The sequence below is a fragment of the Oncorhynchus mykiss genome, chromosome 13, assembly GCF_013265735.2.
Source record: "Oncorhynchus mykiss isolate Arlee chromosome 13, USDA_OmykA_1.1, whole genome shotgun sequence".
NCBI classification, from domain to species: domain Eukaryota; kingdom Metazoa; phylum Chordata; class Actinopteri; order Salmoniformes; family Salmonidae; genus Oncorhynchus; species Oncorhynchus mykiss.
Genome location: NC_048577.1, coordinates 67,268,095 through 67,289,499, shown reverse-complemented (window position 1 = coordinate 67,289,499; position 21,405 = coordinate 67,268,095). Strand labels below are relative to the sequence as shown.

At 40.7% G+C, this 21,405-nt stretch overlaps 1 protein-coding gene and 1 pseudogene across 1 annotated transcript in view; one reads left to right on the top strand and one right to left on the bottom strand.

Moving 5' to 3' along the window:
- Positions 1-21,405, bottom strand: part of LOC118938461 — a 942,996-nt pseudogene that overhangs the window by 451,841 nt on the left and 469,750 nt on the right.
- The window catches only part of LOC110515071 (NACHT, LRR and PYD domains-containing protein 3-like), a 390,541-nt gene that overhangs the window by 359,286 nt on the left and 9,850 nt on the right, over positions 1-21,405 (top strand). The window contains exons 6-7 of the mRNA XM_036942521.1: positions 15,435-15,663; positions 16,038-17,808. Coding sequence (XP_036798416.1) covers positions 15,435-15,663; positions 16,038-17,808 — 2,000 coding nt within the window. The remainder of the gene's footprint in view (positions 1-15,434; positions 15,664-16,037; positions 17,809-21,405) is intronic.

The window sequence follows — 21,405 nt, the reverse complement described above, 5'->3', positions numbered from 1 at the left end:
ATTGTTACATTCACTAGTTAATGGTGTATTAAATATAGTAGGCTATATTATATATATCCCCCTCTCCTATTGTTACATTCACTAGTTTATGGTGTATTAAATATAGTAGGTTATATTATATATACAGTGCCTTGCGAAAGTATTCGGCCCCCTTGAACTTTGCGACCTTTTGCCACATTTCAGGCTTCAAACATAAAGATATAAAACTGTATTTTTTTGTGAAGAATCAACAACAAGTGGGACACAATCATGAATTGGAACGACATTTATTGGATATTTCAAACTTTTTTAACAAATCAAAAACAGAAAAATTGGGCGTGCAAAATTATTCAGCCCCTTTACTTTCAGTGCAGCAAACTCTCTCCAGAAGTTCAGTGAGGATCTCTGAATGATCCAATTTTGACCTAAATGACTAATGATGATAAATACAATCCACCTGTGTGTAATCAAGTCTCCGTATAAATGCACCTGCACTGTGATAGTCTCAGAGGTCCGTTAAAAGCGCAGAGAGCATCATGAAGAACAAGGAACACACCAGGCAGGTCCGAGATACTGTTGTGAAGAAGTTTAAAGCCGGATTTGGATACAAAAAGATTTCCCAAGCTTTAAACATCCCAAGGAGCACTGTGCAAGCGATAATATTGAAATGGAAGGAGTATCAGACCACTGCAAATCTACCAAGACCTGGCCGTCCCTCTAAACTTTCAGCTCATACAAGGAGAAGACTGATCAGAGATGCAGCCAAGAGGCCCATGATCACTCTGGATGAACTGCAGAGATCTACAGCTGAGGTGGGAGACTCTGTCCATAGGACAACAATCAGTCGTATATTGCACAAATCTGGCCTTTATGGAAGAGTGGCAAGAAGAAAGCCATTTCTTAAAGATATCCATAAAAAGTGTCGTTTAAAGTTTGCCACAAGCCACCTGGGAGACACACCAAACATGTGGAAGAAGGTGCTCTGGTCAGATGAAACCAAAATTGAACTTTTTGGCAACAATGCAAAACGTTATGTTTGGCGTAAAAGCAACACAGCTGAACACACCATCCCCACTGTCAAACATGGTGGTGGCAGCATCATGGTTTGGGCCTGCTTTTCTTCAGCAGGGACAGGGAAGATGGTTAAAATTGATGGGAAGATGGATGGAGCCAAATACAGGACCATTCTGGAAGAAAACCTGATGGAGTCTGCAAAAGACCTGAGACTGGGACGGAGATTTGTCTTCCAACAAGACAATGATCCAAAACATAAAGCAAAATCTACAATGGAATGGTTCAAAAATAAACATATCCAGGTGTTAGAATGGCCAAGTCAAAGTCCAGACCTGAATCCAATCGAGAATCTGTGGAAAGAACTGAAAACTGCTGTTCACAAATGCTCTCCATCCAACCTCACTGAGCTCGAGCTGTTTTGCAAGGAGGAATGGGAAAAAATTTCAGTCTCTCGATGTGCAAAACTGATAGAGACATACCCCAAGCGACTTACAGCTGTAATCGCAGCAAAAGGTGGCGCTACAAAGTATTAACTTAAGGGGGCTGAATAATTTTGCACGCCCAATTTTTCAGTTTTTGATTTGTTAAAAAAGTTTGAAATATCCAATAAATGTCGTTCCACTTCATGATTGTGTCCCACTTGTTGTTGATTCTTCACAAAAAAATACAGTTTTATATCTTTATGTTTGAAGCCTGAAATGTGGCAAAAGGTCTAAAAGTTCAAGGGGGCCGAATACTTTCGCAAGGCACTGTATCCCCCTCTCCTATTGTTACATTCACTAGTTTATGGTGTATTAAATATAGTAGGCTTTCTTATTTAAATCCCCCTCTCCTATTGATACATTCACTCAAACAACTTGGTATAAGTCATTGCCACAGTGCTGCTGCTTGGAGCTAGGGTTGGGTTGGGTTAGGGTTGGGTTAGGGTTAGGGTTAGGGTTGGGTTGGGTTAGGGTTGGGTTGGGTTAGGGTTAGGGTTGGGTTAGGGTTAGGGTACGGTAGGATAGGGTAGGTTTGGGTTGGGTTAGTGTTGGGTTGGGTTAGGTTGGGTTAGGGTTGGGTTGGGTTGGGGTTGGGTTAGGGTTGGGTTAGGGATGGGTTAGGGTTGAGTTGGGTTGGGTTAGGGATGGGTTAGGGTTAGGGTAGGGTTGGGTTAGGGATGGGTTAGGGTTGGGTTGGTTTAGGGTTGGGTTGGGTTAGGGTTGGGTTAGGGTTGGGTTAGGGTTGAGTTGGGTTGGGTTAGGGATGGGTTAGGGGTAGGGTAGGTTTGGGTTGGGTTAGTGTTGGGTTGGGTTGGTTTAGGGTTGGGTTAGGTTGGGTTAGGGTTAGGGTTGGGTTAGGGTTAGGTTAGGGTTGGGTTAGGGTTAGGGGTGGGGTGGGGTTGGGGTTTGGTTGGGTTAGGGTTGGTTTAAGGTTGGGTTAGGGTTGGGTTGGGTTAGGGTTGGGTTAGCGTTGGTTTAGGGTTGGGTTTGGGTAAGTGTTAGGTTAGGGTTGGGTTGGGTTAGGGTTGGTTTAGGCTTAGGTTTTGAATTTGAGTAGGGTTAAAAAGAGACTGATTTGTCTTGTGATGCACAGGTCTATTCTTGTGTACCCCTCCAATCTGAATACATTCTATTGTTAAAATACACTAGACTGACTCCTAAAAACCTTAACAAACGTAAGTAGGTTCATATTGCTTCTAAAAATGATAGTCTGAGTGGTTATCTAGGACCATGAAGGGACTAAGATGTTAAAATATACAAGGGGTCAAGGGATAGATGCTTTATTAGTACATAAACCAACACAGTTAAAAGCCCATATATCTATAAAAGTGCTATAAGATCAAGTGCTGAGTTGTTAAAACAAATTGAAATACATAAAAACAAAAGGAATAAAACTATTATAAATAAGAATCTGTTAAATATAATAAAAGCCACACAAACTTTATTTATTGTTTTTTGTTTCATGGTGCCTCCTTCTTCCAACTCCTTGAGAACCCTGTAAACAAGTGCTATGCCCTTCAATTGATCCTATCTTACCAGTTAAAAACGCTCATTCAGACCGCTAGGTGTAATTGATCCTATCGTACCAGTTAAAAACGCTCATTCAGACCGCTAGGTGTAATTGATCCTATCGTACCAGTTAAAAACGCTCATTCAGACCGCTAGGTGTAATTGATCCTATCGTACCAGTTAAAAACGCTCATTCAGACCGCTAGGTGTAATTGATCCTATCGTACCAGTTAAAAACGCTCATTCAGACCGCTAGGTGTAATTGATCCTATCGTACCAGTTAAAAACGCTCATTCAGACCGCTAGGTGTAATTGATCCTATCGTGCCAGTTAAAAACGCTCATTCAGACCGCTAGGTGTAATTGATCCTATCGTACCAGTTAAAAACGCTCATTCAGACCGCTAGGTGTAATTGATCCTATCGTACCAGTTAAAAACGCTCATTCAGACCGCTAGGTGTAATTGATCCTATCGTACCAGTTAAAAACGCTCATTCAGACCGCTAGGTGTAATTGATCCTATCGTACCAGTTAAAAATGCTCATTCAGACCGCTAGGTGTAATTGTTTGTAAGTCTCTTATCCACCTACGTTCCACTGCTTTTCACTGCCCACTGGTCCACCCAGAACACGACTGTAATCCTGATATATTGAGGTAAGTGATGGGGTGATCCTGGAAATGAGTCACTAGTTCTGTGTGTAAATGGGCCCGTTTGATATTGTATAGATGTTGTTTAAGTCTATTTTCTATTGTATACTGGGTTTCCCCAATGTAGTGTTTTTTGCAAAATGTGCAAGTGATTATATATATGACATTTGCAGTGTAGAGTGAAATGGAGTCTAAAACTGGAGTGGAGGTCTTGCTGTATGAGTTTGAAATGAATTTTCTTGGTCTGAAGTGGGCCGTGTAGGGTTTGGGTGGTTGTGGGGGCTTGGTACTGTATTTAGCTTGGATGAGGCTCTTATTCCTCCTAAATGCTGAGATTATTCTATACGGCTGGAGGGGTGTGTGTGCCTGTTGGGTGATGGAAAAATTGTGTTTGAACACCTGATGTAACGGTCTGATCCTATGTGAGAATGTAGTAACTAGGGGGATGAGGATTGTCTGCTGCTCGGAAGGGGAATGAGAGGAGGAAAGAAGATTGTTGTTCCGAGGGGGGTCAATTTCCAAATCTGTTGTTCTAGGAGGGTTAAGGTTAGGGTTAGAGTTAGGGTTAGTGGTGGGGTTAGGGGTGGGGTTAAGGTTAGGGTTAGAGTTAGGGTTAGGTGGGGTTAGGGGTGGGGTTAAGGTTAAGGTTAGGGTTAGCGTTAGGGGTTGGGTTATGGTTATGGTCAGGAGCAGGATACGAACCCGAATTAGGGTAAGGGTTAGCGTTGGGGCGGCAGGGTAGCCTAGTGGTTAGTGCGTTGGACTAGAAATTGAAAGTTTGAATCCCCGAGCTGACAAGGTACAAATCTGTTGTTCTGCACCTGAACAGGCAGTTAACCCACTGTTCCTAGGCCGTCATTGAAAATAAGAATTTGTTCTTAACTGACTTGCCTAGTTAAATAAAGGTAAAACAAAAAAAAAATGGGTTAGGGGTTAGGGTTGTGGTCAGGGTTGAAATCAGGGGAAGGGGAGGATTTGGAAATGTCTCCGTAACCTCTATAATGGAGGTTGGGGTCCAAAAGAGTGATTAACAGACTTGTGTTATGTGAGTGTGTAGGTTGACTGGGAGAGAGGGCCCCCAAGGTGCTGCTTTTTATGGTTCTGAGATATCGTTTAGAGTGACCTCTCTGTTTGAGTGCATGAAATAATGTTTGAATTGCTTTTCCCAGTTCCTGTTTGCAGGAGGAAATCCTATGAAAACGTATAATTTGTGATTTAACGATGCCTCTAAATGTATGTTTGGGGTGATGTTAAGGGAATTTTTATCAATAATGACTAATTATGTATACATTTCAATCAGGACTGACTAATCAGAATACTATTATGTTACTGTATATGTAACTAATCAGAATACTATTATGTTACTGTATATGTACTATTCAGAATACTATTATGTTACTGTATATGTACTAATCAGAATACTATTATGATACTGTATATGTACTAATCAGAATACTATTATGTTACTGTATCTGTACTAATCAGAATACTATTATGTTACTGTATATGTACTATTCAGAATACTATTATGTTACTGTATATGTACTAATCAGAATACTATTATGTTACTGTATATGTATGAATTTTCTTTTAACCTTAGTACTGAATATAATGTGTGTAAATATAATCAAGAATTAGAACAATGACTGTCTGTTCCTTGGTAGAAATGAATGAACTTATAGCCAGACTGGTTAGAATGCTAATCTACACAGGCAGACCTTGGCTCGGATCATAAATTATCTAAGTCTTGAGAACCATACAGACATTGTACTGGAGCGGAGATGAGACGGGGTAGTACGAAAACTAATGACGTCATTTTCAGTTTATAACCTGTGGTAAACTGTATCATGTTCAGTACTCTCGAGAATAAACGCTGCTGATAGATTTTGAGACTGGTCTCTGTCCATTTCATGCAAATAAGAGTCTTACAAATTCTTAGGAATTGACAGAATGTTTCATTTTAATTGGGTATTAAAACATATAGGAATGCAGGTGGGCGATGGGGGACCAATGATACTTTGAATACTGTTCTCCTGGGTGGTCCCTGGGTTGTTTAATCTCTGTGGGTCATGAGGAGAAGTGGAGGTCGGGGTTCTCATAATCTCCTTTCCTTTTACTTTGGAAGAAAGGGAGGGAGTGGGGGCCATGTTGTTCTTAGAATGAGATGGAGAGGGAGGGAGTGGGTGCCATGTTGTTCTTAGAATGAGATGGGGAGGGAGTGGGTGGGGGCCATGTTGTTCTTAGAATGAGATGGGGAGGGAGTGGGGGCCATGTTGTTCTTAGAATGAGATGGGGAGGGAGGGAGTGGGGGCCATGTTGTTCTTAGAATGAGATGGGGAGGGAGTGGGTGCCATGTTGTTCTTAGAATGAGATGGGGAGGGAGTGGGTGCCATGTTGTTCTTAGAATGAGATGGGGAGGGAGTGGGGGCCATGTTGTTCTTAGAATGAGATGGGGAGGGAGGGAGTGGGGGCCATGTTGTTCTTAGAATGAGATGGGGAGGGAGTGGGGGCCATGTTGTTCTTAGAATGAGATGGGGAGGGAGTGGGGGCCATGTTGTTATTAGAATGAGATGGGGAGGGAGTGGGGGCCATGTTGTTCTTAGAATGAGATGGGGAGGGAGTGGGTGCCATGTTGTTCTTAGAATGAGATGTGGAGTTGTTTGGGGCAATATTGCTGACATCTATCTGTGTCTGCGAAGGTGCAACAGGGGAAGAGGATGTTGAGGTACGGATCCCTATCTCAGTAGAAGATTGTGTCTGAGGAAGAGGAGGATACTGATTATTTAGCTTCTGGTTTAAAGAGCACTGTGTTGGGGCAGGAAGTGGTCCCAATGGTGATGATCGTTTTTGAGAAGCCTGAGGCTTAACTAGGGGAGAGAACTTGGGTAAAGGAGGGAAGTCCTCCAATGAGGATTAGAAAGGAACTGGTGCTGAAGTGGTGGGCAGAGAAATCAACTGTCGTGGGGCCTGGATTTGAGCTGAGGCTGTATGCCAGGGGTTCTGTTGTTGTTCCAGTGGACCGGGAGCCAATGAGCTGAGGCTGTATGCCAGGGGTTCTGTTGTTTTTCCAGTGGACCGGGAGCCAATGAGCTGAGGCTGTATGCTAGGGGTTCTGTTGTTGTTCCAGTGGACCGGGAGCCAATGTGGTTATTGGCTGGGGGGAGGCTGAGGGGAAGGGGAGCTCTGTAGTGGGATAAGAAAGGGTAGCCCTAGGGAGTTGTCTGTCGTGAGTTTCTAAGGAATGGTTCAACATTGTTTCCACTGTAGTGATGGTAGTGTGTGTCAGTTTGTGTGTGTATCTCTTATGCGCCCAGCATAAGTAGATGTTGTTCAGTTCGCCTTGTTGAGGCTGGAGTTAGAGAGGTTGAGTCTGGATGCTGAGTCTGGGTCTTTAGAAAGGTGGAGTCTGGATGCTGAGTCTGGGTCTTTAGAGAGGTGGAGTCTGGATGCTGAGTCTGGGTCTTTTTATAACTCCTGGGGTCGATGTTGTTCAGTTCGCCTTGTTGAGGCTGGAGTTAGAGAGGTTGAGTCTGGAGGCTGAGTCTGGGTCTTTAGAGAGGTGGAGTCTGGATGCTGAGTCTGGGTCTTTTTATAACTCCTGGGGTCGATTTTGTTCAGTTCGCCTTGTTGAGGCTGGAGTTAGAGAGGTGGAGTCTGGATGCTGAGTCTGGGTCTTTAGAGAGGTGGAGTCTGGATGCTGAGTCTGGGTCTTTTTATAACTCCTGGGGTCGATGTTGTTCAGTTCGCCTTGTTGAGGCTGGAGTTAGAGAGGTGGAGTCTGGATGCTGAGTCTGGGTCTTTAGAGAGGTGGAGTCTGGATGCCGAGTCTGGGTCTTTAGAGAGGTTGAGTCTGGATGCTGAGTATGGGTCTTTAGAGAGGTGGAGTCTGGATGCTGAGTCTGGGTCTTTTTATAACTCCTGGGGTCGATGTTGTTCAGTTCGCCTTGTTGAGGCTGGAGTTAGAGAGGTGGAGTCTGGATGCTGAGTCTGGGTCTTTAGAGAGGTGGAGTCTGGATGCCGAGTCTGGGTCTTTAGAGAGGTTGAGTCTGGATGCTGAGTCTGGGTCTTTAGAGAGGTGGAGTCTGGATGCTGAGTCTGGGTCTTTAGTGAGGTTGAGTCTGGATGCTGAGTCTGGGTCTTTTTATAACTCCTGGGGTTGATGTTGTTCAGTTCGCCTTGTTGAGGCTGGAGTTAGAGAGGTGGAGTCTGGATGCTGAGTCTGGGTCTTTTTATAACTCCTTGAGTAGATGTTGTCCAGTTCACCTTGTTGAGGCTGGAGTCAGAGAGGTGGAGTCTGGATGCTGAGTCTGGGTCTTTTTATAACTCCTGGGGTCGATGTTGTTCAGTTCGCCTTGTTGAGGCTGGAGTTAGAGAGGTGGAGTCTGGATGCTGAGTCTGGGTCTTTAGAGAGGTGGAGTCTGGATGCTGAGTCTGGGTCTTTTTATAACTCCTGGGGTCGATGTTGTTCAGTTCGCCTTGTTAAGGCTGGAGTTAGAGAGGTTGAGTCTGGATGCTGAGTCTGGGTCTTTTTATAAGTCCTGGGGTCGATGTTGTTCAATTCTGTGGCCTCAGATGTGCAGATTAAAAAGTTCTGGGTTGCAGTTCGGGTACAGACTCTCCAGCTGGAGTGTTTTTCTCCCAGTTCCCTCTAGAACCCTCCACATCTTCAATTAAAACGTAACATTTATTATTATATAGTTTAAAAAACAGGGTTGGGTTAGGGTTGGGTTGGGTTAGGGTTGGGGTTGGGTTAGGGTTGGGGTTGGGTTAGGGTTGGGGTTGGGTTGGGGTTGGGTTGGGTTGGGTTGGGGTGAAGCCAGCATGTTGATGGACATGAGTCTAAGGTTTGAAGACATATAATTAATTCTGTATTGATGTGTTTTAACCAGACTTCTAGTCCTGTAAACAGAGAGAACAACATAAATGGAGTTGTGTTTAACAAGGTTTCATGTATGTTAATCATGTTCATTTGTATCTCTCTCTGTATGGCAGATTCTCAGTAGGTTTCCATGGTCCATTAACCTAACATGAGATATATAGTAATATGTTGAACCTGGACCCATCATAATGATTCTACATTTATAGTATGAACCTGGATCATCATAATGATTCTACATTTATAGTATGAACCTGGATCATCATAATGATTCTACATGTTATAGTATGAACCTGGATCATCATAATGTTTCTACATGTTATAGTATGAACCTGGATCATCATAATGATTCTACATGTTATAGTATGAACCTGGATCATCATAATGATTCTACATGTTATAGTATGAACCTGGATCATCATAATGATTCTACATGTTATAGTATGAACCTGGATCATCATAATGATTCTACATGTTATAGTATGAACCTGGATCATCATAATGATTCTACATGTTATAATATGAACCTGGATCATCATAATGATTCTACATGTTATAATATGAACCTGGATCATCATAATGATTCTACATGTTATAGTATGAACCTGGATCATCATAATGATTCTACATTTATAGTATGAACCTGGATCATCATAATGAGTCTACATGTTATAATATGAACCTGGATCATCATAATGATTCTACATGTTATAATATGAACCTGGACCCATCATAATGATTCTACATGTTATAATATGAACCTGGATCATCATAATGATTCTACATTCATAGTATGAACCTGGATCATCATAATGATTCTACATGTTATAATATGAACCTGGATCATCATAATGATTCTACATGTTATAATATGAACCTGGATCATCATAATGAGTCTACATTTATAGTATGAACCTGGATCATCATAATGATTCTACATTCATAGTATGAACCTGGATCATCATAATGATTCTACATGTTATAATATGAACCTGGATCATCATAATGATTCTACATGTTATAGTATGAACCTGGATCATCATAATGATTCTACATGTTATAATATGCCATGGCCTTTACTGGCCAAAGGTTAAACTGCTGTTATGGTTATGATATACTATGGTGTTGTGTCACTAGACTTTGACCAGATATTATTACATCCAAAGATCAACTGTACCTAGAATATAGATACAGAGACACTTGTCATCAGGAAGGTGATCTCTCAGCACAACGAAAAATATCTCAATGACTTGACATGTTCTGGTTGTGAATTCAGGCTACAAGGTAAGAATCTTCCCAGTGATTATTGTAAAGTGTGTAGAGACATTAAATGTCTGGTGTTATTTTAGTATAGTGAATGACAGTAAAACACTCAGATGTAACAGTCCATTTCACCTGGGACAGCTACATTATAACATGTTGTTCATATAGCTAACTGGGTGTAGTCAAGTCACATTATAACATGTTGTTCATATAGCTAACTGGGTGGCGTCAAGTCACATTATAACATGTTGTTCATATAGCTAACTGGGTGTAGTCAAGTCACATTATAACATGTTGTTCATATAGCTAACTGGGTGTAGTCAAGTCACATTATAACATGTTGTTCATATAGCTAACTGGGTGTAGACAAGTCACATTATAACATGTTGTTCATATAGCTAACTGGGTGTAGTCAAGTCACATTATAACATGTTGTTCATATAGCTAACTGGGTGTAGTCAAGTCACATTATAACATGTTGTTCATATAGCTAACTGGGTGTAGTCAAGTTACATTATAACATGTTGTTCATATAGCTAACTGGGTGTAGTCAAGTCACATTATAACATGTTGTTCATATAGCTAACTGGGTGTAGTCAAGTTACATTATAACATGTTGTTCATATAGCTAACTGGGTGTAGTCAAGTCACATTATAACATGTTGTTCATATAGCTAACTGGGTGTAGTCAAGTCACATTATAACATGTTGTTCATATATTCCTATATTCTGGTTATTTTACAATGTGTGTATGTTTTATGTATAAATTGTAAATCTTCTTTCAGAATATCAGAACATGTGTTGTTTTCTAAATTCCAATGAGCTCCTGCTTCCTGTGTAATTTGGTATGAAACCACTGAACAGACTTTTCTTAACATTAATATTATGAACTGAATTCAGTAACAGCATCATAATAACATACCTGATGAACAAAACACTAGAATGAGATAAATTATTAAAAGAGAAAGTGAGACATTGTTATTACTAATAATATTACTCTTTTAATATTGGTATTATTTTTATTAGTTATCTATTAATTAAATCACTGTTTGAATGTATCTGTTAGTAAATGTTTCATTTCTAAGAGATAATGAATCAAATAGAACAATTGACCTTCAAGAATTACTGTGTTAACCACAACCAACATGTTGGATCTCTGTTTAGTTGTCACTGTGTTAACCACAACCAACATGCTGGATCTCTGTTTAGTTGTCACTGTGTTAACCACAACCAACATGTTGGATCTCTGTTTAGTTGTCACTGTGTTAACCACAACCAACATGTTGGATCTCTGTTTAGTTGTCACAGTGTTAACCACAACCAACATGTTGGATCTCTGTTTAGTTGTCACTGTGTTAACCACAACCAACATGTTGGATCTCTGTTTAGTTGTCACTGTGTTAACCACAACCAACATGTTGGATCTCTGTTTAGTTGTCACTGTGTTAACCACAACCAACATGCTGGATCTCTGTTTAGTTGTCACTGTGTTAACCACAACCAACATGTTGGATCTCTGTTTAGGGGTCAGTGCTCTAAAATGAGTCTCTCTGGGGAGAGAGAGGAGGGGGGCCCTGCCTCTAAAATGAGTCTCTCTGGGGAGAGAGAGGAGGGGGGCCCTGCCTCTAAAATGAGACTCTCTGGGGAGAGAGAGGATGGGGTCCCTGCCTCTAAAATGAGTCTCTCTGGGGAGAGTAAGGAGGGGGTCCCTGCCTCTAAAATGAGCCTCTCTGGAGAGAGAGAAGAGGAACCTGCCTCTAAAATGAGTCTCTCTGGGGAGAGAGAGGGGGTCCCTGCCTCTAAAAGTCGTCTCTCTGGGGAACATCACACCATAGCTAACAGGTGAGATAACACTTTTTGAAATAATTTATATTTGTTCATTTCCAAAATGTTCACAGTTGTTTTTTCATCAGAAATGGTTGCTTATGGTTACCTTAAATATTACTGTTCTCGGATAATCAGTTAATAGATTTTAGATGGGTATATCTTTATCAAATTATTATTACTATTATTACAGTCCTCTTTTTCAAGACGTGGCCGAATATAAAACAGACAGAATACATTTTTAACAGAAGATTATACATTTTCTGACAACATTTTGTTTCTAAATGGCTGCTGGGTAATTTGATATGCATTGAAATCTTCGTTCGTAGACATCGGATTGAGTGAAAGCTGCGCAGTTTCACTGAGTTAGAAAACAAATGGGCAGGTGTAGCTCATTGATTTGTAGATCTGACGCAGTTGCTACCTCAGATTATGAGCCTAGCAGGTGTTGTGAATGAGTTATGTAGTACCCACAGAAGGCCACAGGGAGGAGCAAGAGAGCTACAAACCCATACTGTTTTTTACCTTAAAAACCCTGAACCTAACAATCAATCAAATTTATTTATAAAGCCCTTTTTACATCAGCAGATGTCACAAAGTGTTATAGAGAAACTCTAACCTTACCTTTTTTTAGCCCTAACCCTAGGTATAATCTATTATTATATTATTGTGAGACATGGCCTTGTGTTTCTGTACTGTCTATAACTACCTTAACAAACAGTGACTTATTATTATTATTATTATATTATTTATTACCTATTTTAGCTTTAACCCTAATTCTAGGGTAGGTTAGCTAGAAAACTTTTACAAACTATATTAGTAATAATATTATGTTAGTAAATACCATTATGGTACTAAATAGCATTTAGATTATTTTGTTAATCAAAACCTGTCTCAGCATTTTGCTGTTTTTGTTTTGTTATTTCATTATATTTATTATTGTAGGGCAGAACACTTGATCAACAAGTCACATCTGTTTTATTTTTCATATGTAGTTTGAACTGGGTGACCTGGTAACCTCTATGTGAAAGTCCAGTAATTGGCGTGGGAAAGATGGGGCAGGTTAGAGATCTAAGGAATTAACCAGAAAAATACACTTTATTTCTCAGCTGCCCCACCAATGTCTGTCCGTGAATTAATTACGTTTAATTGCTAAATATTTCCTGTAGACATAAGACCACGAAGCATCAGTTACAGGCTACAAGCAGCAATATGATGGACATAAAATAGCATGCAACCACAGACTACATGTCCCATGATTTTCTAAAATGGTCACTCATTTCTTTAGTTAGCTGTATATCTCCTATTAGGGCTGTGTTGCTTTTGGGAGAGAAAAAAAGTGACTATAGCAGGTATTGAACCCCGGGTAAATAATCACTAGTCAGAACCTCAACCTCAACCTTAGTATACAACCTTAGTATAAAATATATATATATAGTATATCAACCTCAACCTCAACCTCAACCTTAGTATACAACCTCAACCTCAACCTTAGAATACAACCTCAACCTCAACCTTAGTATACAACCTTAGTATATAGTATATATATATATATATATATATATATATATATATAGTATACCAACCTCAACCTTAGTATACAACCTTAGTATATAGTATATATATATATATATATATATAGTATATCAACCTCAACCTCAACCTTAGTATATCAACCTCAACCTCAACCTTAGTATACAACCTTAGTATATAGTATATATATATAGTATATCAACCTCAACCTTAGTATATAGTATATATATATATATAGTATATCAAGCTCAACCTTAGTATATAGTATATATATATAGTATATCAACCTCAACCTTAGTATACAACCTTGGTATATAGTATATATATATATATAGTATATCAACCTCAACCTCAACCTTAGTATATAGTATATATATATAGTATATCAACCTCAACCTTAGTATATAGTATATATATATATAGTATATCAAGCTCAACCTCAACCTTAGATGCATTATAAAATATTTTCTTACTTAATATCTCATATTGGGACAAAACAGCCTCGGAATAGAGAAGACACCAATAAAGTACATCATGAATCCCTCGCGTTTAGTAAATTTACTTCAACATGGCCCTCACTTTCGCGAGAAGGAAGGATGCTCGCTGCTGCTGACAACACAACCTTTTTAGTGGGGCTGAGTTGACTACTAGAGAGAGAAGGCAGAGTGGGTCTCTGCTGGTTGATGAATTTGACAATGACAAGGAAAATATGTTTTTCTCAGCAAGAAGTGACTGAATTAATGTTCAGGCTTATAAATAATCATTATAGTAATGAAGTATAACAATAATTCAAAACATGAGTATAAAAACAGGTAATAATAAACATGAATCATAATTATATTACTTCACAGTAATCTGTTAAATGCTTTTTGAGTCCTTCCTCTTGTGTTAGCAGTGTGGAAAGGGACATGAAGAAGCCCTCTTGTGTTAGCAGTGTGGAAAGGGACAGGAAGAAGCCCTCTTGTGTTAGCAGTGTGGAAAGGGACAGGAAGAAGCCCTCTTGTGTTAGCAGTGTGGAAAGGGACAGGAAGAAGCCCTCTTGTGTTAGCAGTGTGGAAACCAAACAAACCAAAAACACCATACATTTAGTTAATTATATATATAATTATTTATTTAGATGGGTGACATTATCTGCCAAAGTAGCAGCCCTGTAGACAAAGAAGAGGTCTCCAGTAGATACCAAAACTTTCAACGGACATTTTCTCAAAAGTGAGGTTACAAGTTCATCAACGTTCAAAGCAGAATTACTTTCCCATTGTTCCTCATCTGTAGTGTCTGATATAGCATTATCTAGCCCTCAGTCTCTACTTTTATCCAATCTGGAAAACAACATTTCAAATGTTGCTAAATGAGACCGAATCAAGCCGGCCAGAAACATTTGAGAGTGAGGCAGATATTTAGCATTCAGCAAAACCACATGATTATTTGTCTCTTTGAATTGATACCATCAAGTGATAGATTTTAAACAAATACATGTCTGTCATTGAACAACCCCATGCCATGATTAGATAGTGATAAAACACACCAATCTCTTTCCTAATTCCTTTAAACAATAAAAGCTAATTTACGAACATTTCCGAAAAGTGAGATATTGCGTTTTGGAATGAAACTCTTCTTATGTTGCCCCATCTGAGCTCAGAGTAGATGAGAGATGTAATGTTTGTCTCTGTTGTGTTGAAGTCCAATCAAGCAGAAGAGACCAGCCTCCCCTGTTCCCAGCTGTGTGTCCATGAAGAGTGACTGGTCTATGGTTCAACCTCTAACCTTTAGAGAGGGAGACTTTTCTACTGAACAAAGGTAAGAAGAACTCATGGGTCCTGGTCAGTGAGTTAAACAACACTGTCTCTAGTCATTTCTCTCCCATTTTCCCATTTATTGTTGTTGTTTTCATAATCCATAGGCTAATCATTTTGTCCATTTGCATAGTCCTAAAACAATATTAAACAAACACAACATTCCCTCCGTGTGTGTGTGTGTGTGTGTGTGTGTGTGTGTGTGTGTGTGTGTGTGTGTGTGTGTGTGTGTGTGTGTGTGTGTCTGTGTGTGTACTCCCTGGATGAGGAGATGTAATCTCATGTTTTGTCCACAGAAACCAACAGGAGAGATCAGAGTCAGAGATTCTCAGTGGTCAGTCTTCCCAGAGTCATCAAACAGACCTGGCCTCCATATTCAATGTATGTGGTCCTGTTATATACATTTGTTTTTGTTTACCTCAAGTAAAGTTGATCTGTCAATCATTCATTAATGTGTTAATGAGAAAGCATTTAGTCTCTTGCTTAACTTATTTATTTACTTGATTTATTTCAGTTGCTTGAAGAGAAAATTATGACATTTGTGAAGAACGAGCTGAAGATGTTCAAGAGGATTCTTAGTCCAGAACTCCCAGAAGGCTTTGAGAGTCAGAAGCAGGATAAGGAAGTGGTGGACCCTGAAGATGAGCAGCAGGAGAGCAGTGCCAGAGAGGGGGCTCTGAAGATCACACTGCACGTCCTGAGGAAAATGAACCAGATGGAGCTTGCTGACACACTGGAGAAATGTAAGAGCTGTCTGCCTCATGTTGAATTATGTTTTATAACATTTAAAAGCTGTAGCTAAAGTACAGCTAAAGTAGCTGTGTAACTCAATGATATTGTAGCAGCCTTAACACAACACCTAGTGACCTCATCAAGTAGCAGCAGGGATGTGTTGTGGTGATTAATTTAGAGAGAGAGAGAACGTTAATAACACCATCAATAATATCAATAATAATATAATCAGTCACACCAGTCTGTAATGCATTATGAAATCATTCACACATTTATACAGTCAGTTAAGATAATAAATTATTATAATTTAAAACTTTATAATAGTCCTTCAATACTGTAGGCATTAAAACAGACGTAATATTAATATCCTCTGTGTTATTTCTAGATTCAGATGACCCTGCTGTGATTTGCCAACGTGAACTCAAATCTAATCTAAAGAAGAAGTTTCAATGTGTATTTGAGGGGATCGCTAAACAAGGAAACCCAACACTCCTCAATAAGATCTACACAGAGCTCTACATCACAGAGGGTGGAACAGGAGAGGTCAATAATGAACATGAGCTGAGACAGATTGAGACAACAACCAGGAAACAGGCAAGACCAGAGACTGCAATCAAATGTAACGACATCTTCAAACCCTTAACTGGACAAGACAAACTTATCAGAACTGTGCTGACAAAGGGAGTCGCTGGCATTGGAAAAACAGTCTCTGTGCAGAAGTTCATTCTGGACTGGGCTGAAGGAAAAGCAAATCAGGATGTCCAATTTGTATTTTCATTCCCTTTCCGGGAGCTGAATTTGATGAAAGAGGACAAACACACTTTGATTGAACTTCTTAATCACTTCTCAATGGAAACCAAACAATCAAGAATCTCCAACTACGACAAATACAAAGTTCTGTTCATCTTTGATGGTCTGGATGAGTGCCGACTGCCCCTAGACTTCCAGAAGAACAAGATCTGTTGTGACGTCACAGAGTCAACCTCAGTGGATGTTCTGCTGACAAATCTCATTAAGGGAAATCTGCTTCCCTCTGCTCTCCTCTGGATAACTACCCGACCTGCAGCAGCCAATAAGATCCCTTCAGGGTGTGTTGACCAGGTGACAGAGGTACGAGGGTTCAATGACCCACAGAAGGAGGAGTACTTCAGGAAGAGATTCAGTGATGAGGACCTGGCCATCAGAATCATCTCACACATAAAGACATCAAGGAGCCTCCACCTCATGTGTCACATTCCTGTCTTCTGTTGGATTTCTGCAATAGTCCTTGAACACATTCTGAAACATAAGAGAGAAGAGATGCCCAAGACTCTGACTGAGATGTACACACACCTTGTGGTGTTTCATACCAAACAGAAGAATGAAAAGTATCTTGGGAAAGAAGAGACAGGTCCACACTGGAATAAAGAGAGCATTCTGTCACTGGGAAAACTGGCTTTTCAACAGCTTGTGAATGGCAATCTGATTTTCTATGAAGAAGACCTGAAAGAGGCTGGCATTGATGTCAATGAAGCTTCAGTGTACTCAGGATTGTGCACACAGCTCTTTAAAGAGGAATGTGTGCTGTACCAGGACAAGGTGTACTGCTTCGTGCATCTGAGCATTCAGGAGTTTCTGGCTGCTGTATATGTGTTCCTCTCATTCATCAACAACAATCAGAATCTAATGGACAAACTGCAAACAAACGACGAGCCTGAAGTTACTTTCTACAAGAGTGCTGTGGATAAAGCCTTACGAAGTGAGACGGGAAACCTGGACCTTTTCCTCCGCTTCCTTCTGGGCCTCTCACTGGAGTCCAATCAGAAGCACTTACGAGGTCTACTGACAAAGACAAGAAGCAGCTCACAGAGCCATGAAGAAACAGTCAAGTACATCAAGGAGAAGATCAGGGAGGATCTCTCTCCAGAGAGGAGCATCAATCTGTTCCACTGTCTGAATGAACTGAATGACCATTCTCTAGTGGAGGAGATCCAAAGCTACCTGAGCTCAGGAAGTCTCTCAGAAGCCAACCTGTCACCTGCACAGTGGTCAGCTCTGGTCTTTGTGTTGCTGACTTCAGAAAAGGAACTGGATGTGTTTGACCTGAAGAAATACTCCAGATCAGAGGAAGGTCTTCTGAGGCTGCTGCCAGTGGTCAAAGCCTCCAGAGCTGCTCTGTGAGTAAATAAACTTACATTTAAGTACTAATCATAAGGAATAAATATTCAGTTTAGAGAAATATGTATTAAAGTGTTTATATAATATTATATTGAAAAACATATTGAATAAATGCATTGATTTTCATATTAGTATAACATTATGACCATTCAATTCTAGGAGACGGAAGATGAATCTATGTGTTGTTTGAGAGAATAAACCAAATGCATCTGCCATCTGCCATTGTCCTTCTACACTACTGGTGTTAAATGAACAGTGTGTTTGTGAAGTCATGATGATCTCTTTGTCAGGCTGTCAGACTGTGGAGTCACAGAGGAAGGCTGTGCTTCTCTGGTCTCAGTTCTGAGGTCAAATCCCTCACACCTGAGAGTGCTGGATCTGAGTAACAATGACCTGAAGGATTCAGGAGTGAATCTGCTCTCTGCTGGACTGGGGAATCCCCACTGTAAACTGGAGACTCTGAGGTCAGTATTCCTGTAGTTGGTCAACAAGTGATAACTGTTCACCAGATCCACATGTGTTTACCAGGCACACATATTCCGCACCATATGTGTTTGGAAGCTAACAGTTTTAAAATCGGTGGTATTCTCTAGCGTTTTGGATCCAAGATGGCGTAGCAGTCAGACGTCTTTGTCCTTCGTCTTGTCGTGTCCCATGTATATATATTTTTGTAGCTTTTTCTTAACATATCTTTTATATTTTTCTAAACCGTTACTTCAAAATACTCTCCTGCAACCACCTCACCCAATGTGGTGTGGACCTGCTTTTTCTCTAACGGATTTTTCTTTACCTATTATCTTTTTATTACTGGAATCTCTCCAACATAAACTAGCCAGCTAACTAGCCAGCTAACTAGCCAGCTAACTAGCCAGCTAACTAGCCAGCTAACGGTCATCAACTACCTTTATCCCGGACAACTCTCGCCAGTCTGTACAGCGCGACTCAAACCATAGCTAGTCTGACTTATTCTTCTCCATATCTCCTGATTCCAAGCTCTGAACCTATTTTAAAAAAATATATATATATATACTTTTTTTTCATCTGGAATTATAGCAGCTTAACTGAACGCACAGCCACTAATCTTCGACCTGATAGCTGACGCACATTGAGCTGCTGTTGTAAGAGGCCCTTCGGACATATTTCTTTGGCCACTATACATATTTTGCCAACTGGCCTGGTTTACCACACGGAGCCCTGCTGATCCGTCCACTGATGTAACTGCACGAGGGTGGCACAACAGACTTTCCTCTGTTGCGTCATCCCTCTAAGGCCTTTCTGTTAGCCTGCTAGCCCCGTGCCGCTAGTTTCCTGAAGCACTGGACTCGTATGATCACCCGGCTATGCATGCCTCTCCCTAACGTCACCATGCCTTGTCCATTGCTGTTTTGGTTTGTAACAATTGTTTTATTTCACTGTAGAGCCTCTAGCACTGCTCAACACGCCTCGGCTAACAATTTAGTTCCCACTCCCACACACGCAGTTACATCACCTGGTTTAAATGCAATTTCTAGAGACAATATCTCTTTCATTATCACTATATGCACAGGTTCTCTCCCACTGTATTCATATCCTACTATACCTTTGTCTGTACATTATGCCTTGAATATATTCTACCGTGCCCAGAAACCTGCTCCTTTTACTCTCTGTTCTGAACGTACTAGACATCCAGTTCTGTTAGCCTTTAGCCTTTAGTCTTTATCCCACTCCTCCTCTGTTCCTCTGGTGATGTAGAGGTTAATCCAGGTTCTGCAGTGTCTAGCTTCACTCCCATCCCCCAGGCTCTCTCATTTGTTGACTTCTACAACCGTAAAAGCCTTGGTTTCATGCATGTTAACATTAGAAGCCTCCTCCCTAAGTTTGTTTTATTCACTGCCCTAGCACACTCCACCAATCCGGATGTCCTAGCCGTGTCTGAATCCTGGCTTAGGAAGACCACCAAAAACCTTGACATTTCCATCCCTAACTATAACATTTTCAGACAAGATAGAACTGCCAAAGGGGGCGGTGTTGCAATCTACTGAAAATATAACCTTCAGAGTTCTGTCTTACTATCCAGGTCTGTACCCAAACAATTTGAGCTTCTACTTCTAAAAATGAACCTTTCCAGAAACAAGTCTCTCCCCGTTGCCGCTTGCTATAGACCATCCTCTGCCCCCAGCTGTGCCCTGGACACCATATGTGATTTGATTGCCCCCCCCCATCTATCTTCTGAGCTCTTGCTGCTAGGTGGGACATGCTTAACACCCCGGGCATTCTACAATCTAAGCTTGATGCTGTCAATCTCACACAATTTATCAATGAACCTACCAGATATACAGTGGGGCAAAAAAAGTTACAGGTCTGTGAGAGCCAGAAATCTTGCTTGTTTGTAGGTGACCAACTACTTATTTTCTACCATAATTTGCAAATAAATTCATAAAAAATCCTACAATGTGATTTTCTGGATTTTTTTTTCTCATTTTGTCTGTCATAGTTGAAGTGTACCTATGATGAAAATTACAGGCCTCTCTCATCTTTTTAAGTGGGAGAACTTGCACAATTGGTGGCTGACTAAATACTTTTTTGCCCCACTGTAACCCCAAATCCGTAAACACGGGCACCCTCATAAATGTCATCCTAACTAACTTGCCCTCCAAATACACCTTTGCTGTTTTCAACCAAGATCTCAGCGATCACTGCCTCATTGTCGGCATCCGTAATGAGTCTGCGATCAAAAGACCACCCCTCATCACTGTCAAACGCTCCCTAAAACACTTCTGTGAGCAGGCCTTTCTAATCGACCTGGCCGGGGTTTCTAATTGACCTTATCCCGACAGTAGAGGATGCCTAGTTATTATTTAAAAGTGCCTTCCTCACCATCTTAAAGAGGCATGACAATTCAAAAAATGTAGAACCAGGAATAGATATAGCACTTGGTTCACTCCAGACCTGTCTGCCCTTGACCAGCACAAAAACATCCTGTCGCGTTCTGCATTAGCATTGAATACCCCCCGTAATATGCAACTTTTCAGGGAATATAGGAACCAACATATACAGGCAGTTAGGAAAGCTAAGGCTAGCTTTTTTAAACAGAAATTTGCATCCTTCAGTACAAACTCAAAAAAGTTCTGGGACACTGTAAAGTCCATGGAGAATAAGAGCACCTCCTCCCAACTACCCACTGCTCTGAGGCTAGGAAACACTGTTACAACCGACTAATCCACTATAATTGAGAATTTTAATAAGCATTTCTCTACGGCTGGCCATGCTTTCCACCTGGCCACCCCTACCCCGGTCAACTGCCCGGCACCCTCCACAGCAACCCGCCCAAGCCCCCACCATTTCTCCTTCACCCATATCCAGATAGCTGATATTCTGAAAGAGCTGCAAAATCTGGACCCCTACAAATCAGCCGGGCTAGACAATTTGGACCCTCTCCTTCTAAAATTATCTACCAAAATTGTTGCAACCCCTAATACTAGCCTGTTCAACCTCTCATTTGTATCGTCTGAGATTCCAAAAGATTGGAAAGCTGCCACGCTCATCCCCCTCTTCAAAGGGGGAGACACTCTAGACCCAAACTGCTACAGACCTATATCCATCCTAACCTTCATCTC